Genomic DNA, 20,762 nt, shown 5'->3' on the forward strand with positions numbered 1-20,762 from the left:
GGTCTACTTAAATGAAAAGCTTTGAAATATATATGGCATTTCCTATTGGGCTGATTAATAATTTTGCCCCACAAGGGGGGTTGGCTGGACTTAGAACTGGGGGTGTGGCTGGGAAGGTGCTCAGGGGTCTTGCCCAGAAGGGCTCCCCTCCTGCTTGGGGCTTCTTTTCATTGAGCTACAGGCTGAAATGCTGATCTGATGTTTGGTCTTTTGACAATTTTCACTTAATGAATTGATTCCTACAGTTCATTAACATACCCACTTCCACTTCTGTATACACATATGTCTTAATTAGCTGCTCATTGGCTGTTTAATTACAAGAAAACAGCTGACAGCTGCCTTGCTGAATTCTAATGGCAGACGCTTTGGAACGGCTACACATTTGCTTTTGACAACCAAGATTTATTCATAACGCTATGATTTATTGTGAATGCTCGCATGCCTGCCCGAATTATTGTATTTTCCAATACAAGTAAAAATTTGGAATTTGGAGGACTGTTGAAGTGGGTGTATGTCTTCTGCTCGTGGGATTTCTGAGGCTGAGAACTGAGGATCCTGTATGTAAAAGCACGCACTATGTTAAGATTTTATTTATCTTGGGACCTTTCTGTTCAGAAGTATGAGCGTGAGGAAGAAGAGATATCTTTGGATAAACATTGGCAGAAAGCTAACTGTCTGTATAAAAGAAAAAAGAATATAATTGTCAACTTAGTTTTATTGAGGGGTAAAGAGAGGACATGCACAGATTAAAATTAGGGAGAGAAACAGGCTGAAAAACGATAGAATTAAAATGGGGGGGGGGCAGAAATAACAGTCCCTAAGGAAGCAAATGAAGAAGAAAATTTGTTCTTTAAAAAAGAACAGGCAGCCTCATTCACAAAACACTTTTACTGGAGGTCATTTCCTCCAATCACAGAACAGGGTCAAGGAGGGCATGGTCATTTCCTCCAATCATGTAGGAGCCCTACACTCATACATCTGGCAGCAATAAATCACAGAAACACAGATCTCCTAAACCACTTTCTTATTCAATAATGACTGGCCTCCCTGTAGAATTGTATGTGCAAATGATCTCTGATTAAAGCTGACCTCATGTGTCATATTTGGTGAGTGTAAATGTCTGCTTTGCCATACTGTGATTTGCTATAATCAGATCCAGTCCAAGGGAGCACATTCAGCACCAGTGATTCCCAAGCAGGCCTGAGAGTCCCCACCCTGAGCCAGACACTATGTTATAGCCCTATCTACAACAAGCCCACAAGCCTAGTGTTTTCTGTAAATTGAGGAAAGGCTGCAGTTACCGATACATAATTAACATCTACACAAAGAAAAAAAGTCCAAATCTTCTTGATATAAATTGGGGTTCTAATATAGTCAACCACTTGTGCTTTTAATCACAGAACTGGAAGATTTAGCTAAACAAAATTTTTTTTCTTATCACCTGCATATAGTAGACCTGAAGCTCTGATGTTCCAGTATACAAAAACAGCCAAGTCCAATTTTCATTTTAAATGGCTCTCTCTAATAATGCAGCCAGCTATTATAAAATATTAAAATAAAAATGCTGAACCTGAATGGATCCATGCTGGAAAGTGGACAAAATTGGTACAAGACTAGTGACATTTCACAACTGAAATTAAAAAATATTAGAATCCTCTAAAAAACAACTGGGGCCTAAAAGGAAACTTTATGGACATTGGTTTTTAACCTAATACATAAAAAGCTCCAAAAATTGCTTTTGCTCTCAGGAATTAAAAAAAAAAAAAATTCACTCTAGGTATCTTTGGAAAGGCTTTCTATTGTTAATATCAGGTAACATATTTTTCAATGCAAAGAAACTATTCCAAATTCTCCCTTTACTGGGTGAAAGAGGAAGCTTAGCCTAAGATATCTTAAATGTATTATAATGAGTAAATATTGATAAACAAATGCTACTCTAAGACCTATCAAGAACAAAGGGTCTTAAATGTAATCAGAAATCAATTCATTAATTCAATACTCAATTGTACATTATCATTTTAAAGGTTACAGTTGAAATTGTAGAGCCAAAAAGGCTACAAGGATACAGATAAAAATCAGTGTTTTTATTATTTTGAGCAGCCACTGTCTCTAATGATGAAGCTAGGAACTGAAGTTGAATGAGAAATAGGACCATTTTTTCAAAAGAAAACTTCAATTAATTGTCATTTTCCTATAAATACTTAAGCATTTTTATTCATTTGAAGATGGAACCTTAACCCTCCCCTCAACAGCCTCTCATTTTGTTTCTGGCCTTTTCCTCTGCCTGCATGTCCCATGGCCTGGGCCCACCTCCCTGGCAGGTCTACCTCAGCTTACTTTACACCCCTCCTACTGTTCACCCAGGGCTGGGACTACGTCCTTTTCCGAGAGCTCAGAAATGCCTTTACTGACAGAACTAAGCTTGCAGGCCTGGATTCTATGTTCTTCCGAAATGCAACATTCAGGATTTGAGCAGGCCTAATGTACTGTTACCTCCTTATTTCAAAAGAAGTAGTAGAACACTTTTAAAATAAAAACCCTAGCATAATAGAGCTTTTAAAATTTTGGAAATGGTGTATCTATCTATCCTTATCTTCCACTATCGACAGAAAATGACCCCTTCCTCCAGTCAAACTGGGTTATATATTGTCCCTAAAATACAACTAAGATGCCTCCATTTGTAGGCTCTTGCTGCCTAGTGGATATGTGCTCCTTGGGTCATATTATAGACTGTGGTCTTACTCTGCACTTACTTCTTGCATTGCTATTTAACTTTTCCTATGCTGGCCTCATCTCTACAACTAGACTGTAAACTAGTTGACAGAAAGATTAGGGCTTCAGTGTTTTTGGATCCCTTACAATGCTTATAAAGTGTCTGATCCCAAGATGCGGGCTCATACGTTTGCTGTTTTAACTGGTAGAGTCTATATAATAGACAAATGGTCACAAAAATCAGGACTGGACCCACAGATAACCTGAAATAGTATAAGACTATCCAGAATAGCATTCCTCAGGCACACGGAGTTTGGCTGGGATGATAATAACAACCGCCAACCTGACTGAGCGCTTGTTACATGCCCAGCACTCTCCTAGGTGCTTTACCGAAATGCACGTGATAATCTTATGAAGTTAACTGTGACTACTATCCTCATTTTACAGATGGGGAAAGAGAGGAACAGACAGGTTGGGTAGTTGCTCAACCTGGTAAATAGCAGAGCTGGGATTCAAACCCAGGCAGTCTGGTTCCAGAGTCACAGCACCAGCATAACCCAATACTGCTTCTCTGCAAATAGGCTAGGGGATCAGGAAAAGACAAGCTAGGAATAGCCAGGAACCAGAGAAAGAGCTACCAAATTGTCTACCATTTTTGCTGTTCATGGGCAATGTTTATCTGAGTCAATATGTGATAAAATGATCACTTCAGCAATTAACTAGGTTTCTATTTTCTTGTGGTTTCAGATTCTCAATTTTAAATGCAATTTAAAATACATCCACAAAATGATTAGCTCAGAAAATGACTGAGTCACTTTTTTTCCTGTCATTAGATATCTATTTATATATCTAATTATACATTTTTCTTATGTCTAATGATACTAACACAGAGATAAGTTATTTACAATTTGTCATAATGCAACCACCTTCACCTGGTTAGAATGTGCTAAATCATTAACATCAATGGCAAAAGCAGAAGGCTCTTGACTTCACCACAACTAAAAATAAAAATGTTAGTTATAATAGAGAGAAAATATTATGCAGATAAATAGTATGTACATCAAATATAAACACATGCCATTGTATAGGTCCCAGCCTGGGCACAGGCTCAATCTATTAATAAAATTAAGTTTTAAATGTTTGTTTCTGTGACTTTGAACAGAGGAACGCAGATAACCAAGAACTTTGGCATTGAGTCAGTACATGGGCAAGATCTGAAAGGGAATCTAGAAAAGTGACAACTGTGAAATAATAGCTGCCATTTGTTACTTTATGATTTTTATTTCTGTCATAAACATTGGGGATACAAAGAAAACACATTGTTCATGTCTATATTAACACAGTAGTGCTCACAGTCAATTCAGTTTTTATTGAATAGCATGTTAATTAATCTTCTGAATTGCTGGGGTGATTCACAGGAAGTAGCCGCCCGCGCCCCAGACCCCATTCCTACACACTCACTCTAGTTTCCCGCAGTACCCACATGTGGCGGTCCTGAAAGGCTTAGAGGGGGTGGTCAGGTTCCGGGGCAGAAAGAAGGTACACAGTGGCTGAGGCCCAGGGCCCTGTCCCCTTAACCACACCTTGGCGACAGGCAGTGCACAAAAACCGCTACTGCTGGGAACTCCCGGTGGGGGGGGGACTGCCATCTACATGTCCTCATGTGGAAAGGCCATGTCATCTTTACCAGGGACATGGCTTTGGGAAGGTGTGAACACAGCGTGGATGAGGGAGAAGTGTTACACCTGCCCAGCCACACCAGCCAAATGAACTCTGAAAGTCACTCAGGTGGCCACTGTCACAGGCAGATCCCTCTCTAAGATGGCATAGGCTAGGCAGTCGATTTCACTGTGTTTTATTTTCATTAACTAATTAATTTTGAGGGAGGGCAGACTGAGGAAGTGAAAGGGCATAACTTTTTTCTTCTTGGTAATCTAGAACCCTGAGGCACTGAGGATTACCATATGGATGAGTAATTCCAATTCCCCTTTAAGTAGCAAGCCCCCATTCCTAAAAGGCTGGTGATTTAAAAAAAAAAAAAAAAAATGAAGTGCGTTTGGCACAGAAATCTCAAGCTTTACCAGAATGGGCTCAATATGAAGCATCTGTACATGTACAAAGCGGCAAATGTTATGATGATTAATAGTAAAACAAAGACTTAAGGAAATTACGAGGCAAATTCCCCTGCAGTCTCTCGGTGGTTACTTGTGTCTGAAGGTGATTTTGTATTTTACGACATTGTAGTTTCTAATTTCACTGAAGGAGAGCTACCCAAATGTGTGGATTTTATTTTTTGCCTCAGCTTCAAAATGCCTTAGGGCTAATTCAGGCTTGGAACAGTAGCAATCCACAGTCTCAGAGGCCTTCAGCATATTTAAATAGCTGCTCTTCTGTTTATTTTGCACTGTTTTATCCTGTAAGCTGTCTCAAGGCCCTTCCAATATAAGCAGGAGGATTCAAATCTCAACAAATTGAAATTTGAAGAACAGAGGCAATTTGGGTTTGGGGGTCTTGAAAGATTAGGATAAACATCTCTATTTCCTGTTGCCCTCTTATGCATGTGCTGTACATGCTGCACTGAGATTAGCAGTCATTCAAAATTAAAATATTAACAACAGCAATAAAAATGATAATGTTTAGATTTAGATTGCACTTTTCAGTTTATAAGGACTTTTATTTAGTTTTTCATTCTCTTTTTAGAATAGTTCTATGAGATAAGAAGAACAGGTATTTTGTCCACTTTACAATACCTGAAGAAAGTGACCCACTCAGATAGTAAGAGATGCTCAAAACAATATGGACTGGCAGTGGCGCGGGACCAGAGCTCAGTTCTTTCCATCGGCCTTGCCATAATCTGGCCAGCTTGTCAACATCTGTGTGCCAACAATAAGACTTTCAATCATATTCCAATTGAACTTAATGGAAATGCCTTCTTATAAAACTTATAACAGGGACACTACATATAACTCTATAGAGTCATCTCTTTTTTAAAAAGATAACCAGAGATTGTTCATCAAATCAATCAATTCTAGGATTGGAAGTGACAAATAAACAATGCTCAAACATCTTTCTCTAGCCACCTGTTAATTTGATGGAAGGAATTTTAAAAAATATCTAACTTCTTCAACTGTAACTTAACACCAAAATATTCTGTCCTGTCATTTCTCATCACTCAAAATTCCCAGTAGCTGAATTCTTAGACATAGTAGAAGTAAAAACTAAGAATTCCAAAGATACATTCTAACATTAATAGAAACAACAACAGCAATTAAAAAGGCTTACCTTGCAGCCTTCACATGTAATGACACCATAATGGATTCCTGATGATTTGTCTCCACAGATCTTGCATGGAATAATTTCAATTTGAGCTGCAACAGAAGCACGCAACCAGTTAATTACATTTTCTTTTAAACACCTTATAAAAGCGTTCCCCGATCAGCATTTGTATAGTGAAAACTAATAACCTGCTAAACATTATACCGCATTAACTATTCATTGCTGAACTGTGAGGGTCCCCCTAGAGCCCTGGACTAAATTATGGCTGCTCGTTATATAATAGCTTTCGGGTTATTAAAATGGGTCATTTGAGAAGGTGTTTAAGGACCCACAAGAAGGCTGGAATCAGCATTTCAAAGCCTTCAAGAACTGGAGAGTTCGCAGTTTAGGCCTCAGAGCAAAGTAGATACTAAAATGTTTCCTCCGATCTTATTTTCCATCATTATTTTAAAAAGGCCACAAATCTGTCTTGGCTGAGCACTGTAGCTTGACTGATAGAGAAAAATATACTCCAAAAGGTCAAGAATACTTAGGAAAATGATTCAGTTCAAAATATTAATGTCACATATGATGGTAAGTTAAGAATTCCTTATTCATCCTTTTTTAATTAACATAGTTGCTCTGTGTTAAAAAATGAGTCCATTTGTGTACCATCAAAACCTTTCAACCATAAAGTTAATATCCTATCTGATTTTAATAATGATGTATCCTGACAAATAGAATAAGAAGCTTCTAAGTTCTTTACATTGGAAATTGATTTCCTGGTACAGCGTGCTCATGTTTCTATCCAGCTGATTACTTGCAGATGCCCCATGCCGTAAAACCAACCAAATAATTACAGAAATATATGAGTATTTTACCCCAATGTGCTCATATATGACAAAGCACACTTCCAAGCAAACAATTCTTGAGCAGAGTTGGAAATAGCATCATTAAGGATTTAAAAAATAACCCAAGGATAAAATAATTAGGTACAAGAAAGTACTTGGATCAACTATGAAATATTATTTGTATGTGAAAAAAAGAAGACAAACACTGAGGTGTATATTCAGGATGGCAATGGTCACCAGTTTACCTGATATCTTCCATTACGCTGTTTATTTTCCATGGTTTTCACTACTGGACAGCATATCAAATTATCTACTAAATCATACACATAAACACAAGTGCAAGAGCCCTGTGGACTTCACTTTCATATCGTTCCTTCCTGGCCCCATGCCTTACACAGAGCGATGACTTGTCTAAGGATGTAAGTTACACAGTATAAGTAACACACATACACACAGCCCACTCTCTCCTCCACTGTAATTCCATATCCTGGGATAATTTCCACAACACTTACTTTGAATTTGATGTGATGTTGTATTTAATAATTAGAGCACAGATGAAATTCTTGGATTTAATCTCATTATAAAAACATGTTTACCTGCTAACTTCCTTTCAAGGGGAATAGTACAAGGACTGGTCAGGGAGTGCAAGCTATTCTAGAGAGTTCTTTTCCTATCACTTCTAGCATTGATATACTGAGTTTTATTGTCCAGAGTTAGAGATGGTTTGAAATAATCACATACAATATAGTTTCCATAATCCTGAAGCTTTCTAATACCCCAATAATGGAGTCTTTGTACATTGTCGAATATGTCTAATTCTGAGTTATGCAACTTAATATGTTTTAAGGTCACATTTGACAAAACTGATCACTTCCAAGTCTGCCTCCTTATCCCTAGCACCTAGCTTGATTTCTTCAAGGAAAAAGCTCTATGAAATCTGAAATCTAATAAAGTCTCCTACCCATGGTCCCTCCAATATTCTTAATATAGTCAAGGCAAAGTTTTCACTACAGATTGTTTGCAACTTGAGAGTGATAGTTAATGCTCAACGTTTTTCAGGGACTCACAAAAGCCCTGTGGTAGCTGAAAGGTGATACCAGCTGAGAGTTATTGCCTTGAGTTTCCCATATGAATTAACTAGTCTATAATGAAAACCTGCCTCCCCCACCCCAACCCCTAAGGAATAGACTATTTAGGCAACAGGAAGTACTCGGACCATTTATTAAACAAAACTTATATGTAAAACAAAGAAGACTGACACCGAGCTTCTTCTGCATGACTCACCTCAATCTGTAACCACAGGAATTAGGCACAGACAGACCTAGTTAGGTCCTGTAGTTTATGTCAGCATCAAAACTACCTGAGGCAGTTTAAGCAACACTAGTGCTCAGTCTGGCCCTTTCAAGAGTTATTTTCATTTCCACCTTAACAATGGGGAGGTCAAACATTATCTATTTAGTCCTTTATAAACTAGGAAGGCCCTGGGCAGGCCAGACTGGGAGTGCTGAATAAAACTGTCTATGGATCAAATGGAAAATGATATATTGCCATTCAGTCAGCTTGGACTCAGTGGATTACCCATAAGAAGTGAAATGAAGGTATTTAAGCCAGTGACCAGAATGACTGCTAATGGCTGCTGTCGTCCTGCAAGTGATATGGAGGTCTGGCTTGGAGGGGTCTGCTCGTGATAGCAGTGGTCCTGGACCTGCACTGTCACTTTTGAAATGGCTCATGGCCTAGCAGGGGGGAGAGTAGGGGATGGAAGGGTCCTTTTAGCACAAACACAGAAGTTGGTGCCACTACTGACTGTTGGTCTGAGTCAGGCTTCCAAACTCTTGGCCTTCGGCCTTGTTTCAGCTCTCACGGTCTTTCAGATCTGTAAGATATATTTCACAAGATTTACGGGGGACAGTGAGTCATCTACATTCACTGTAGGTGACTTGTATTTTCAAGCAGGAGGCCACCTGTCACCCACTGTGTTTGTGCTTAGTTCCAGGGGCAATGGTGGCCAAAAAGTCAGAATTATTCAGAACAAGCTCCACCAGGAAGCTCATGGTAATTATGGTAGTGGAAGGGTTCTCCAAAGCAAGGTTCAGGTACTCTGACTGGTCAGATCCAACTATCCTACTAGCCTGCCCACCTCCTCGTGGGGACAACCTTATCTCAGAAAACAATTTCAATTACAAGTGCTTTTAAAGAAATGACTAAAATCCACCTGCTCCAAAAAGCAAACTCTGAATGTGATCTGCTCACACATGTTGATATTTCCAGAAAGCAAACATTTGCAGATTGGCGCAGAGCACTTAGCCTTCCATTTAATCCAACAATGCACAAAAGCTGCCCCCCTCCATCTTTCGGTCAATTTACAGAATTCAACTGTAACAGTGAGAATAAAAAAGTAGTCACTGGCTTGCACAGTTTTTCAAAAGGTAGGCAGTTTAGTTTCATAAATGTTAGTTTTCAGTCCAATAAGAGTGAAGAGGACAAAAATCCCCTTGCCCTTTGCTTTCCATCCCTCAGGCTTTTCCATTTTCCAACAGGCAGTGTTGTGTCTTTTCAAAATAATCGTCTTTTAACACAAATTATGTGTCTTGGCCCATAGACATACTGCACACATTAACTCGGCCCGTATTTCAAAGGAGGAGTTCTGTCAGACAACACTCCTGCCACAAGTCTATTGATTAAATTAGTCTACATATTCATCACAGCAAAGAGGTTTATTGTGCAGGGGACTATCTGACGCACAGCGCATGCAGATAATCATGAATTGGCTTAACAATGAACAATCTTGCTATGAAAAATTCTAATTTGCCCACATTTTCAGCTCTACTGCCTAAATAATTTGCTCTCTCATGCACCCTAAGTGATTCAAGCAGGCGCTCCACACCTGCAGAAGCAAACTTCTGCAGTTTCAGGAGCTGACACCAAGTGGCAGTGGGGCGTCAGGAAATCCCACAATGCAAGTGTGCTCCTTAGTCAAGCGGTCCTTGGGCTGGGCTGTCACTGAGCCGTGTATGTACCGCCTGCCACACAAGGCTTGCCTTTTACCTTTAAATATAAAGGGAATAATAACATGGGCACTGGCATTCTTAACTTGTCATTTATTTCTCAGGACCTATTTTGGGAGATACCTTGGTCATGAGAAAAATGTCCATTTTCCCAAAGAATTAACAAAATACCATAGTATAAGTTGTACCATCACTTCACTCTTGGTAAGTAGTAAAGCTCTTGATAGTAACTTAACAGATTTATAACAATCAATGATATCTAACATGTATTTGTGTTTGTAATATAAGGCATTATTGCATTTATTTCAACAACCCTATGAGGTAGGTGGTATCATCATCATCATCATCATCATCTGCATTTTTTAGATGAGAAAACAAACTCAGAGAGGCTAAATAACTTGCCTAAGAGCTACTATGAGGTAAGATTGAAATCTGGACACACTTTGTCTTATTGTCTAACCAAAAATTTAGGGTTACCCCCCGCACCCCTTCTCACCACTCTGCACTGCCAACATCCATTCGCTCCAGTAACAAACAAGAGATTGCTTTCTTGGTATGTAACCATTAACAGAGGATCAAAAGACATAAGTAATTTGGTTAAACTTACATACTACTCAGAACTGATATCAAGATATCTTTCTGGGAGTCATCTGGCTAGTTTATGACTGGAAGCACTCATTAACCTTCTAGGCCATTCTTCTGGGTTTTGACCTAATGGTGACCAATACCAAGGTTAACAATTCTTATGGCTGGGAAAGTTACTTCACTTCTCTGAACCTCAGTTTCATATGTGAAGATTCAATGATATGATGTATAAATGACATAGCACATATAATTACTTTATATATATTCTCTATATATACACATCACACAGTTCTTAGAAATAGCTGGCACTCAACAAATAGTTATTATTATTGTTATTGTTGATAAGAATCCTGCCTTATAGCGAAATGAAATTCTCTTCTGCAGTCCATAAGCTCTTTCCAAAGTGGGGATAGAGAAAAGCTGCTTATCCTCCAACTAATATGACAGGCAGTTCATACCAGCCACCGCAGCAATCCTTTACAACACTGACACTTAACTGTTTGCTGCCCACGGTGCTATGTTGCTGTTGTTGTGGGTGTATCATATAGAATTTGTTAGTAAAAATAGTAAAAAATTAAAATTGTATGGGTTCATAAAAAAATAAATAGGACCCAATGTTACCCCGATAACATCCTTCACCTAGCTCCTTTGCACAATCACATATTTTCCTGAATGGGACTGAAAAGGGCAGGGTTCCTGCTGGCTTGCCAGGTAATGGCTAAGCCCTGGATACACCCATGAGAGTAAGTCTTACATAAGAATGTCAAGTAACTTGGTCTGTCTTGCAAAAACGGTCAAGGACTACGGCTTTAAAAAATATCTTTTACATCAATTTGTTGACAGTGTTTTATTTTGTTTTCTGGAGGGCTGAAAATATAGATGACTTTTCACTTGCTATGTTACATATTTCCAATGTTTGAATTTTTTTACAACCAGCATGTATGACTTCTGTAAGCAGAAAAACCAATAAAGATTAAAAAGAAAAACCCTAAGGCATTTGATTTTATTTTCAGTAAAATGGCCTGAGTCCTTTATGGATTAGTCACTTCATTTTATCCCCAGTTTAAACTGCTAGGGTATTAAAGGCTTCTGCAGCTGCCTGGATGGCAGCCTGGCATGTATGTCGGGGCCGGATGGTGGAGAGTGGCAGAGTCTTCACCTGGTTCCATGCAGGGACTTTGGGAGCACCTGGCTTCCAGTTTTGTGGCTCCTCTGGGTCTAGCCACCTACTAGTTCCAAGGACATTGTGCCCTGCCCAGTGGAGCCCAGGCAAGGAGGCAAAGGCAGGGGCTGAAATTCATCTGGCTGTGAGTCCTGTGGCTGTAACAGCCTGGACTGAGGGAGCCTTTTTCTAATTTGTCTGCCCAGAGGACAGCCCTTTTTGCACACCATCCTTCCAGAAGGGGTTCCCTCCGCTGCAGGGTGCAAAGGTGCTGTGTGTGCTAGCTGTGGGCCCTCCCACTGCTGCTGCTGGTGGGAGGGGTGCAGACTGTGGCTTCCAACAAGCTGGCACATTCTGTCATCCCAGACCCCTGGCCTGTACGACAGCATGAATATGCTCCATGGCCCAGGCATGTTCAATGGTCCTCCAGGGCTGAGTTCCAACTGCATACTCTGCAAACTAATCATCAACTTGATTTGCCATTTTTTTGTCTAATAAATATATACTAAATAGAATATTCATATGTTTCCTTCCTTAGTCCAGTCTTTTCTCCCACCAATTTGGGATTCTTTCATGACAGTATTTGATTCTCACTGAACATCACTGAAGCAATTAGCCCCTAATTAGAAAAAGCTTACTCCTTTGGTAAAGTAGTATCATCGTCAATTCTGGCAGCAATCATAAGGCCTAATATTTGCAGAGTTCTGGAAGTTTTTGTCCTCGTCAGCTTGTTTTGACTTTGGTGTTCACAACAACTCTGAAGCAGGCAGATGGGTATCATCATGCCCATTCTACAGATGTGGAAAATGAACTCCAGGAGGATTACCTGGCTTATGTCTAGATTTCCCAGGATCTAATTGTAAAGGCAGCCAGCCACAAAGCAGAAAGACTTGGTGTTTCTTTCCTCTTAAAGACTGTTTACTGTCTTTAGATTTATGTTATCATCTCTCTGAGGATCTCAAAAGGCAATGACATGAGAGAAAGAGCTGGAGCAAAGATGAGGAGTGGCAGTCCTTCCAGGGCTCCAGCAGACCCCTGACTCCCTGGCTGGCCTCAGGCAAGTCACTTACACCTCCACTTCCTCCAGCTATAAAATGGGAATAATTCTTACCTCCCAGGTAGGTGGTGGTAAATGAATGCTCACAAAGTTCTTTGAAGATGAAAAGACCTACATAAATGGGAAGCTTTAGGAAGCTTGGCATATCATTCTTGGCAAGGACCAGGACGCTGTGCCCTCACTACCCATAACAGGCTCTGCCACAAAAGAATAAAGAAAAATATATAGAACTGTAATTTTCATCTGTTCGCTAGACTTAAAGTTTTAAAAAAATGGTTGGTTCCCAAAAAGCCTTCCTGAGAGACTAATGCATCCAGATGTTACCATCTGAGTCTGCGTGAGAGAAAAAGAGCGTATCGATGGAGAAGTCACCTCCCTGTAACAGCAGTCACAAACAAAATCACTGAACTCAGCTTTCACCAGGGCTGTACAATCTTGTGGGGGCATCGTGGAAATCGCATGATTCCCACTTACAGGCACAATAAACAGACATGTCAAGCCTTCGTATTAAGTTGGTATCTGACTCAAAGGAACTTGTCAGACTACAGCCATGAAAGAACAAAGTCCTGTGCCTCACTGTGCCCCCTCCCATACCCTACCCCTTAACTACTATTGAAAGTCACTTCTTAATGGCTTTAACTTGATTGTGGTTTCTTATTAAAACTTAACAGCTTTTAAAAATAAATTTAAAATAAAGTGTGTTGCATATACCTGCCAAATAGAGACATGTAAGCATACCTCAGATAATTGAGAGGTCAAGCATTTGCAAACTAAATCTAAAATAAAACAAAATTGGAGTTTTGGAACTCTGGCTATTTCCTTCAGTCTTTTTACCTGTAAGACTTAGGTGCATGAGAATAAAGACATTGAGCCAGAATGCCCCATATAAATTCAGAGAAAGCAGAGCTGTGTATGCAGGAAATCTCTGAAGAATAAGGACGGGAGACATATCTCCTCATGTGGCCTTCTGTGAATACGCAGGTAGTTCTGACAATGGGAACTGAATATTAATCCTTTGTAATATGTTTCTATCCCTACTAGATTAAGTTCTCCAGAGAAACTGACTCACAGGCCCTGATGCATATGTATCCTTACTAAAAGCTAAATCCAAATGAGCACTTTTGGCCCTGGACAGGGAAATTCTGTCAAATCAGAGAGAAAACAGATTTTCATATAGAGGAGCAGTGGGTAGCTTTGATTTTTAGAACCAGTTCTCTCTAGAATCCTCCTAAGCAGTCATGTACAAAATACCTAAATTTAAGGCAATTGACTATTTCCCGTTTTTGGTAACTACCTAGTAACCAACTAAACCTTGAATAAATTAATTGAATAACAAGAGAAGCAGCTTCCCAACGCTTCACTTTACTCACCCAGTATGTCAAATACTAAATAAATTCCCATCTAAGAGAAGACGACGCCATTAAGATCAGCAATACAAATAATTTCCTTTTTGTTTTTTTCTAATTTAATCTCTCTATTGCCTTTGTAAACAATGGAACATATTCGTTGTTGAGGATTTGTGGGGTAATGTGAAATCAGGGACCAAGACAGAGGTAACTCACCAGTTGGGCAATTACTCCCAGTTGGAATAAGGTCCCTCCAAGATTCCAGAATTAATTGCATTTTTTAATTATACAATTCTTCAAGATTTTCTAGGACCTTGAGATCAGAAACATCTAATAAAAATACTTCTGTTGAATCCCACAGTGTGGGTTAACAGTCATTTCATAACAGCAGGAAAAAGAATTCACTTTATTTTACTAAGTGGTTAGACTAAGCTCAAGGGAAATTCCTACTAACTTCTTTTCCAACAACAGGTGCATGTCCCTTATATAATTCTGGATAATACTAGACAAAAAATGTCATCTGAGTCACAGAACTGCATCTAATCTTTTCTAGCGATCAACCTCACTCTAGACACCAATTCCTTTTTTCCCCTTAACAAGAACGCTTTTGCCACATTTAGGTTGTCTTCCTTTGCTCACAGTTGAGAGCAATGGGGTCAGCTCTTCGCTTTCATCATTCAAAGTCTGTTTTTCACAACAACAGTAAAGAACATCTTTAAAACCAAACTAGATCTGGAGATCTTATCTAGTTTCTGTTTAGCCAAAATGTCAGAATTATTTTTACTGCATTTTATGAAATAAGCTTACTTTACACAATTACCCCCAAATTTTCACATCTAAGCCCAAGAGATAACCACTCCATTTTATAGTTCTCTTATCTTCACACCTGCCTGTGTACATATATCTCAAGCTATACCCATACAACCTTGGTATTTAAATTTAGAAACTTTTACTTTTTTAAATGGGTACATATGATGTTATAAAAATAAACAAACCTGGTGATTCAATTATAAGTCCAAAGACAGGAAAATCTAGGGACACAGAAATGGGTCTAATAACAAACAGGATATTTATTTAAATCTATTGGTTCTATACCTTCATATGAGTCTGGTCCATTGTATGCTTAGCACACAGCATCACAGGTCACTGAATAAATCAGTCAAAGCATACTGTCTGACTCAGGATAGTCCTTAAAGGGCAAAAGTCTCCTGCCTTAAAATTCAGCCATTGCTTGCTAATTCCAACTGCACCATTTCTATGACCCCTTACCATGCGTCATCATATCAATCAGCTGGATGCAGATATCCAGAAGTGGGTCAAAATAACAAGAATCCACGTTAAGTCATCAAAGCTCACCAGGCAAAGGAACCTATTACTCTCTTCCATTAGCTGGGATGGGTTTTTTTTGAGGATCAATCACTGTTCATTGAAGAGTAGATCAGAAGACATATTCCCTAACCAAATAAATTAAGTTTGAATTCATGGCAAATGACTGAAAATAATATGTAACTTTAAACCTTGAAAATATAACTTCCAGTCAAGATGGAGACATAGGCAAACATGCTTTGCCTACTCACACAACCACAGAAAGAATTACATCTAGACCTCAAAACAATATTAAGCAGAACTGTAAGAAAATCAAGCTGTATGTAAGTCCAACAACCAAGGATTTAAAGAAGCCACATTAATCCAAACAGGTAAGAGGAGCAGAGAAGCGAGGAGATGTGGTGTGGCATGGAGAGGTGGTGGCAGCAGAACCGGGGGTTTCAGGTAAAAATTGGGAGGCATACCTTAGGAGCGAGTGATCCCAGCCTAGGCCAGACTGCATAGCCTCTTCCAGCACCAGGAAGATAAATCCCATACCCTCTAGCTGTAAAAACCAGTGGGGGATGGGGTGGTGGAAGAAACTGCTGGGTTTTCAGAAGACTCTGCTTAAAGGGCTTGCACAGACTTAAAACATATGCAGGTTCCTGCCCCCCAGGATTCAGCACCAGAGCAACAGCTGGAAGTGCACCAGTCATACAGGACAAGTGCCAGGCAAACCTCCAGAAGCCAGGCAGTGGCATTGTCCATTCTCCAAGACCTCCCCTCACACAGGGCCACAAAAATGGTGAAGTGAGTTGCCCCACTACAGTGATTACCCACACAATTTATAGGCGCATTTTCTACAATAGGCCATGCTACTTGGATAGGGAGTCAAAGCAGGCCTACCTAACACACATAAACAAACACAAGGAGGCTGCCAAATTGAGGAGACAAAGAAATATGGCCCAAATGAAAGAACAAAACAAACCCCCAGAAAAAGAACTAAGATAAATGGAGATAACCAACCTATCAGATGCAGAGTTCAAAACAGATGTTCAAATAACTCATTGAGTATGGCAACAAACAAAAAAGACTGAGGAAGAAATGAAGGTTACACTAAGTAAAGAAAAATTGACAAGGAACCAACAGTGGAGAGGATGAAGCTGAAATTCAAATCAATGATTTAGAACATAAGGAAGAAAAATGCTGTCAATCAGAACAGCAAGAATAAAAACGAATTCAAAAAAATTAAGAGAGTCTAAGGAACCTCTGGGAACATCTCCAAATGTACCAATATCCTAATCATAGGAGTGCCAAAATGAGAAGGGGAAGAGCAAGAAATTAAAAACCTCTTTGAAAAAAAAAATGAAAGAAAACTTCCCTAATTAGGTGAAGGAAATAGACATACAAGTCCAGGAAGCCCAGAGTCCCAAACATGTTGGACCCAAAGAGGTCCACATCAAGACACATCATAATTAAAATGCCAAAGGTGAAAGATAAAGAATCTTAAAAGCAGCAAGAGAAAAATAGAGAGTTACTTACAAAGGAGATTCCATAAGACTGTCAGCTGATTTCTCAAAAGAAACTTTGCAGGCAAGAAGAGAATGAATGTCAAGAAGTATTCAAAGTGATGAAAAGCAAGGACCTACAACCAACATTACTCTATTCAGCAAAGCTATTATTTAGAATGGAAGGGCAGATAAAGTACTTCCCAGACAAGATAAAGCCATTATCATATGAAATGTTAAAGGGACGTATTTAAGAAAAAGAAGATCAAAACTATGAACATTAAAATGGCAACAAATTCACAACTATCAACAACTGAATCTAAAAACAAACAAACATATATGATATCACCTAATACAGGAAACTAAAGAACAACACAAACAAACGAACTAAATAGGACAAAGAGCAGAATAGCAGTCAATAGTGGGTAGGGGGGAGGGAGAGAAGGGGGATAAGTAAGGGAAGGGTTTAGTCAAAGAACATATATAAATGACTCATGGACATGGACAACGGGGAGGGATATGATTGTGGGAGAAGGGGTGGGCTGGGTGGGGGAGAGAAATGGGGGGAAAAATGGCACAACTGTAATTAAAAAACAAAAAAATAAAAAAATAATAAAAAAATAATAAAAATAAAAAAAGGAATTTGCTAAACACAAAAAATAAAAATAAAACAAACAAACAAACAAAACAACTAAGCAAACTATTGGAGCAGGAACAGAATCATAGATATGGAGATTATCTGGAAGGTTATCAGCTGGGAGGAGTATGGGGGAGGCTAGAGGAAAAGGTACAAGGATTAAGAAGCATAATTGGTAGGTACAAGATAGACAGGGGGATGTTAAGAGTAATATAGGAAAGGGTGAAGCCAAAAAACTTAAATGCCTGACCCATGGACATAAACTAAGAGGGGAGAATTGCTGGAGGGAAGGGGGTACTGTGTGGAGGGGGGCAAAGGGGGAAATTGGGACAACTATAACAGCATAATCAATAAAATATATTTTTAAAGAACCTTGAAAATACATTCACGCCCTCTGTATTAAGCCATAGAGGACTAAAATGACAACACACTTGTAGTCACAGCAACACAGTGTGAAACCAAAACCTTCTTGGTCTACAGATCATTTTAGTGGGTGAGGACGGTTAAGAGAATTAACTCACAGCCCAGATTGCTACTCTACCTCTGCTGTTTCCCACTTCACAAAGTCTCTCTAGAATTAATAGGGAGAATGGCACTTTGAGCAAAGGACAGGTCTGGTCTTTATTAAAAATCAGAAGCAAATTATTTAAACTTGCCAGAAGCAGAAGTATAGGTGTTGTCATATTAATCATTTTAAGATCTTGAAGGATTAGGTGACCAACTCCTCCTAGAAGAAAAATTCTACTAGGTTCTCCACCCACAATTTCCAGGACATAGCCAATGGCATAAAAACAATAGATATGGCAAGGTCAAAGCTTTCAAATAAATATAGACGTACTTCAGGACTGCAATTCAATGCTTTTTTTACATCATCTTTTATAACGCTTTTCTAAGACAAATCAGTGCAACCAGGCAGAGGAATGACCAGACAAATGACCTGAGGAGTTTTTCCTGACACCCTCTCTAAACACATGCTCTTTAAACTTGCTGATTAAAAGAACATTTTCATTCTTAATTATAATATATAAGATCAACCGGAAAATGGATAACAATATTTGCTGGAAGCTGATGTACAGTTGTTTCTATGGTCTTTGCCAAAGGGGAGAAAGCAGGAGCTGGTACCTGGAAAGAAAAGATAGAAAAGGGCAGCAGAGCCTTGGGGATATTAAATAGTTGTGAGCTGTGAGGAAAAGGACTGCTCTGGACCAATCTAAGAGTTTGACAGATTTATTTTAAGAAGATCTGACATCTAAGCATCAATTAAGAGACTTAACATCTAAGAAATGTCATTTTTCCCCCAACAAAAGGAAATTTATTCTTGAGTGTTTACCTTGAAGTTACTTATTTTCATGTAAGTCATGTACTAGAGGTGAGGTAAGAACACCACAGCAGTGTAAAATTATCAAAATAAGGTTTGCAGCACCATTCCATTTCCAGTTTCTACTCCTATAGTCCAAGGAGCTTCTTTTGCCTGCAGACAAACATTTCACATGACATCCTTCGACTGTCCCACACATACTGCTATCAGCTATCCAGCACTCGGCAATGTGTGTCTTCGCCACTTAAGAGAGTTTGAGTGAGGGTGACATTATCATTGGAATAAGTGAATCTTTCTAATTTGCAGTAAAAGTATACCATTCGCACACTGTGCTTTTTCAGCACCGCAAGGTTTTGAATTCTGTTTCACAAGTGATGGCAGCACATTTCACATCAGATGGAAACACACTCTATTTGCTAACAGCTGCTACAGGCACATCTTACTGTTGGGGCAGGAGCTCAGAATAGCAGGTTCTTTTTAATACCAATGGCTGCAACCATCTTAAGTTATTACCCCCCCACACACACACATCACACATGCCACATGCTGACATATACCTCACATTCAACATGCTCACGCCCAGCTCCATCCAGCTGCCAGTCCTAGCATCACTTGCTGAGACCCTGCACAATTAGGCATCAGGGATGCAAAGAAGGTACACAGAACGCATCAGAACCCTTCATCATGTTACATTAGCTTCACTGTATACAAATTAAGGATGAAGGTGAACACTTTTATATGGTGCCCAAATACAGGGCCTGTTGCATCAGCGCCTACACGTAGTAAGTGTTCAATAATGTTAGCAATCATCATCATCATCATCATCATCATCATCATCATCATCACTTATCTTTTAAGGATGGTGGTATTTGCTAAGGGTTGCAAATGGAGTTGAGGGAACTATTAGAAGGATGAAGGATAGGCCATTATGTTTCTTTTAGATAAAGACATGGAGTTTAGCAGCTTTATTTCTGATGCAGAGGCCTAATATGAGAAGTAACACTAAGCAGGTACAAAGCATGACTGAAAGAAACCAGTGAATATTATGTCAGCAGTCCACTCTGTAGGCAAGCCCACAGCCAGGCTGGCATCTTGGAGAGGCAGTAAGTGGAGGAAGTGAGAGAAAGACCTCTAAGAACTGTGTGGTGAAGCGGGGAAATACCTGCGTAATGAACAACATTTACAAAACACCTGTGAGACTGTGGGACTCTCTTTCTTCAGGGCTCACCTTCCTTCACCTGTTCTTAGGTATAACACTGTGCCAGACAACCTTCCAGATCTGGTCCTGCTATATTGCACTGTGAGTTGACAAGAGTGAGTCAAACTGTAATTTCCCCAATAGGAGAGACATCTTTTTATGGCAAAATTCATCAGGTGTCACCTAATCAGAGAAAAGTGGTGACAGAAAGTGGAAGAGAAGCTCACCTGGCAACCAATCTATTTTCATCGCAGTTTGGTTTAGAAAGGGGAACTCACTGAAATGTTGTCAAAGTCTAGAGTCAAAGTTCTGTAGAATACCCAGTAGAGCTAGAACAGTCTCTTTCAATATACCTGTCCCCTCTTTTTTGTCTTATTTTAAAAAATAATGTTTACTATTATACTATCAATCAAAGACAATTCTGTTCAATGCTACATGCTGCCATTACAGAACAGAAAGGGCAACACAATGCTAATATGGTATTGATGGAAAATAAAGTACTTTTTCCCTTCAAGGTAAAGTTTCAATTGAATGTGCTAGGACAGAGTTAGGTTCTGTCTCTCTCTCTCTGAAGGCCACTAATTGTGTACCATGACAGGTTGCATCAGTAATCCAAAATTATTTTCCATTATTATTTATTTCTCAAAAGAAAGCATTCTCCATCAGCAAAGTATTTTAGGACCTCAAGCTACATGGTGCCCAGCTACAACTGTCTAAGGCATTAGATGTCAAGGACCAAGTCCAAGGCCGTGTCAATGACCATTAGGGCACAGATAAGTAACTTCTAAGGCAGGGTATGGTGGTAACACAAGAGCAAACT

At 39.3% G+C, this 20,762-nt stretch overlaps 1 protein-coding gene across 2 annotated transcripts in view; it reads right to left on the reverse strand.

The window, feature by feature from the left end:
* RORA (RAR related orphan receptor A) overlaps positions 1 to 20,762 on the reverse strand; it is a 92,069-nt gene that overhangs the window by 25,529 nt on the left and 45,778 nt on the right. For both annotated transcript variants that reach the window (XM_090270689.1, XM_090270688.1), the window contains exon 2: positions 5,995 to 6,080. In XM_090270689.1, the coding sequence (XP_090126815.1) occupies positions 5,995 to 6,080 (86 nt within the window). The remainder of the gene's footprint in view (positions 1 to 5,994; positions 6,081 to 20,762) is intronic.

The sequence above is a fragment of the Furipterus horrens genome, unplaced genomic scaffold (assembly GCF_987537825.1).
Source record: "Furipterus horrens unplaced genomic scaffold, mFurHor1.1.pri manual_scaffold_3, whole genome shotgun sequence".
NCBI classification, from domain to species: Eukaryota; Metazoa; Chordata; class Mammalia; order Chiroptera; family Furipteridae; genus Furipterus; species Furipterus horrens.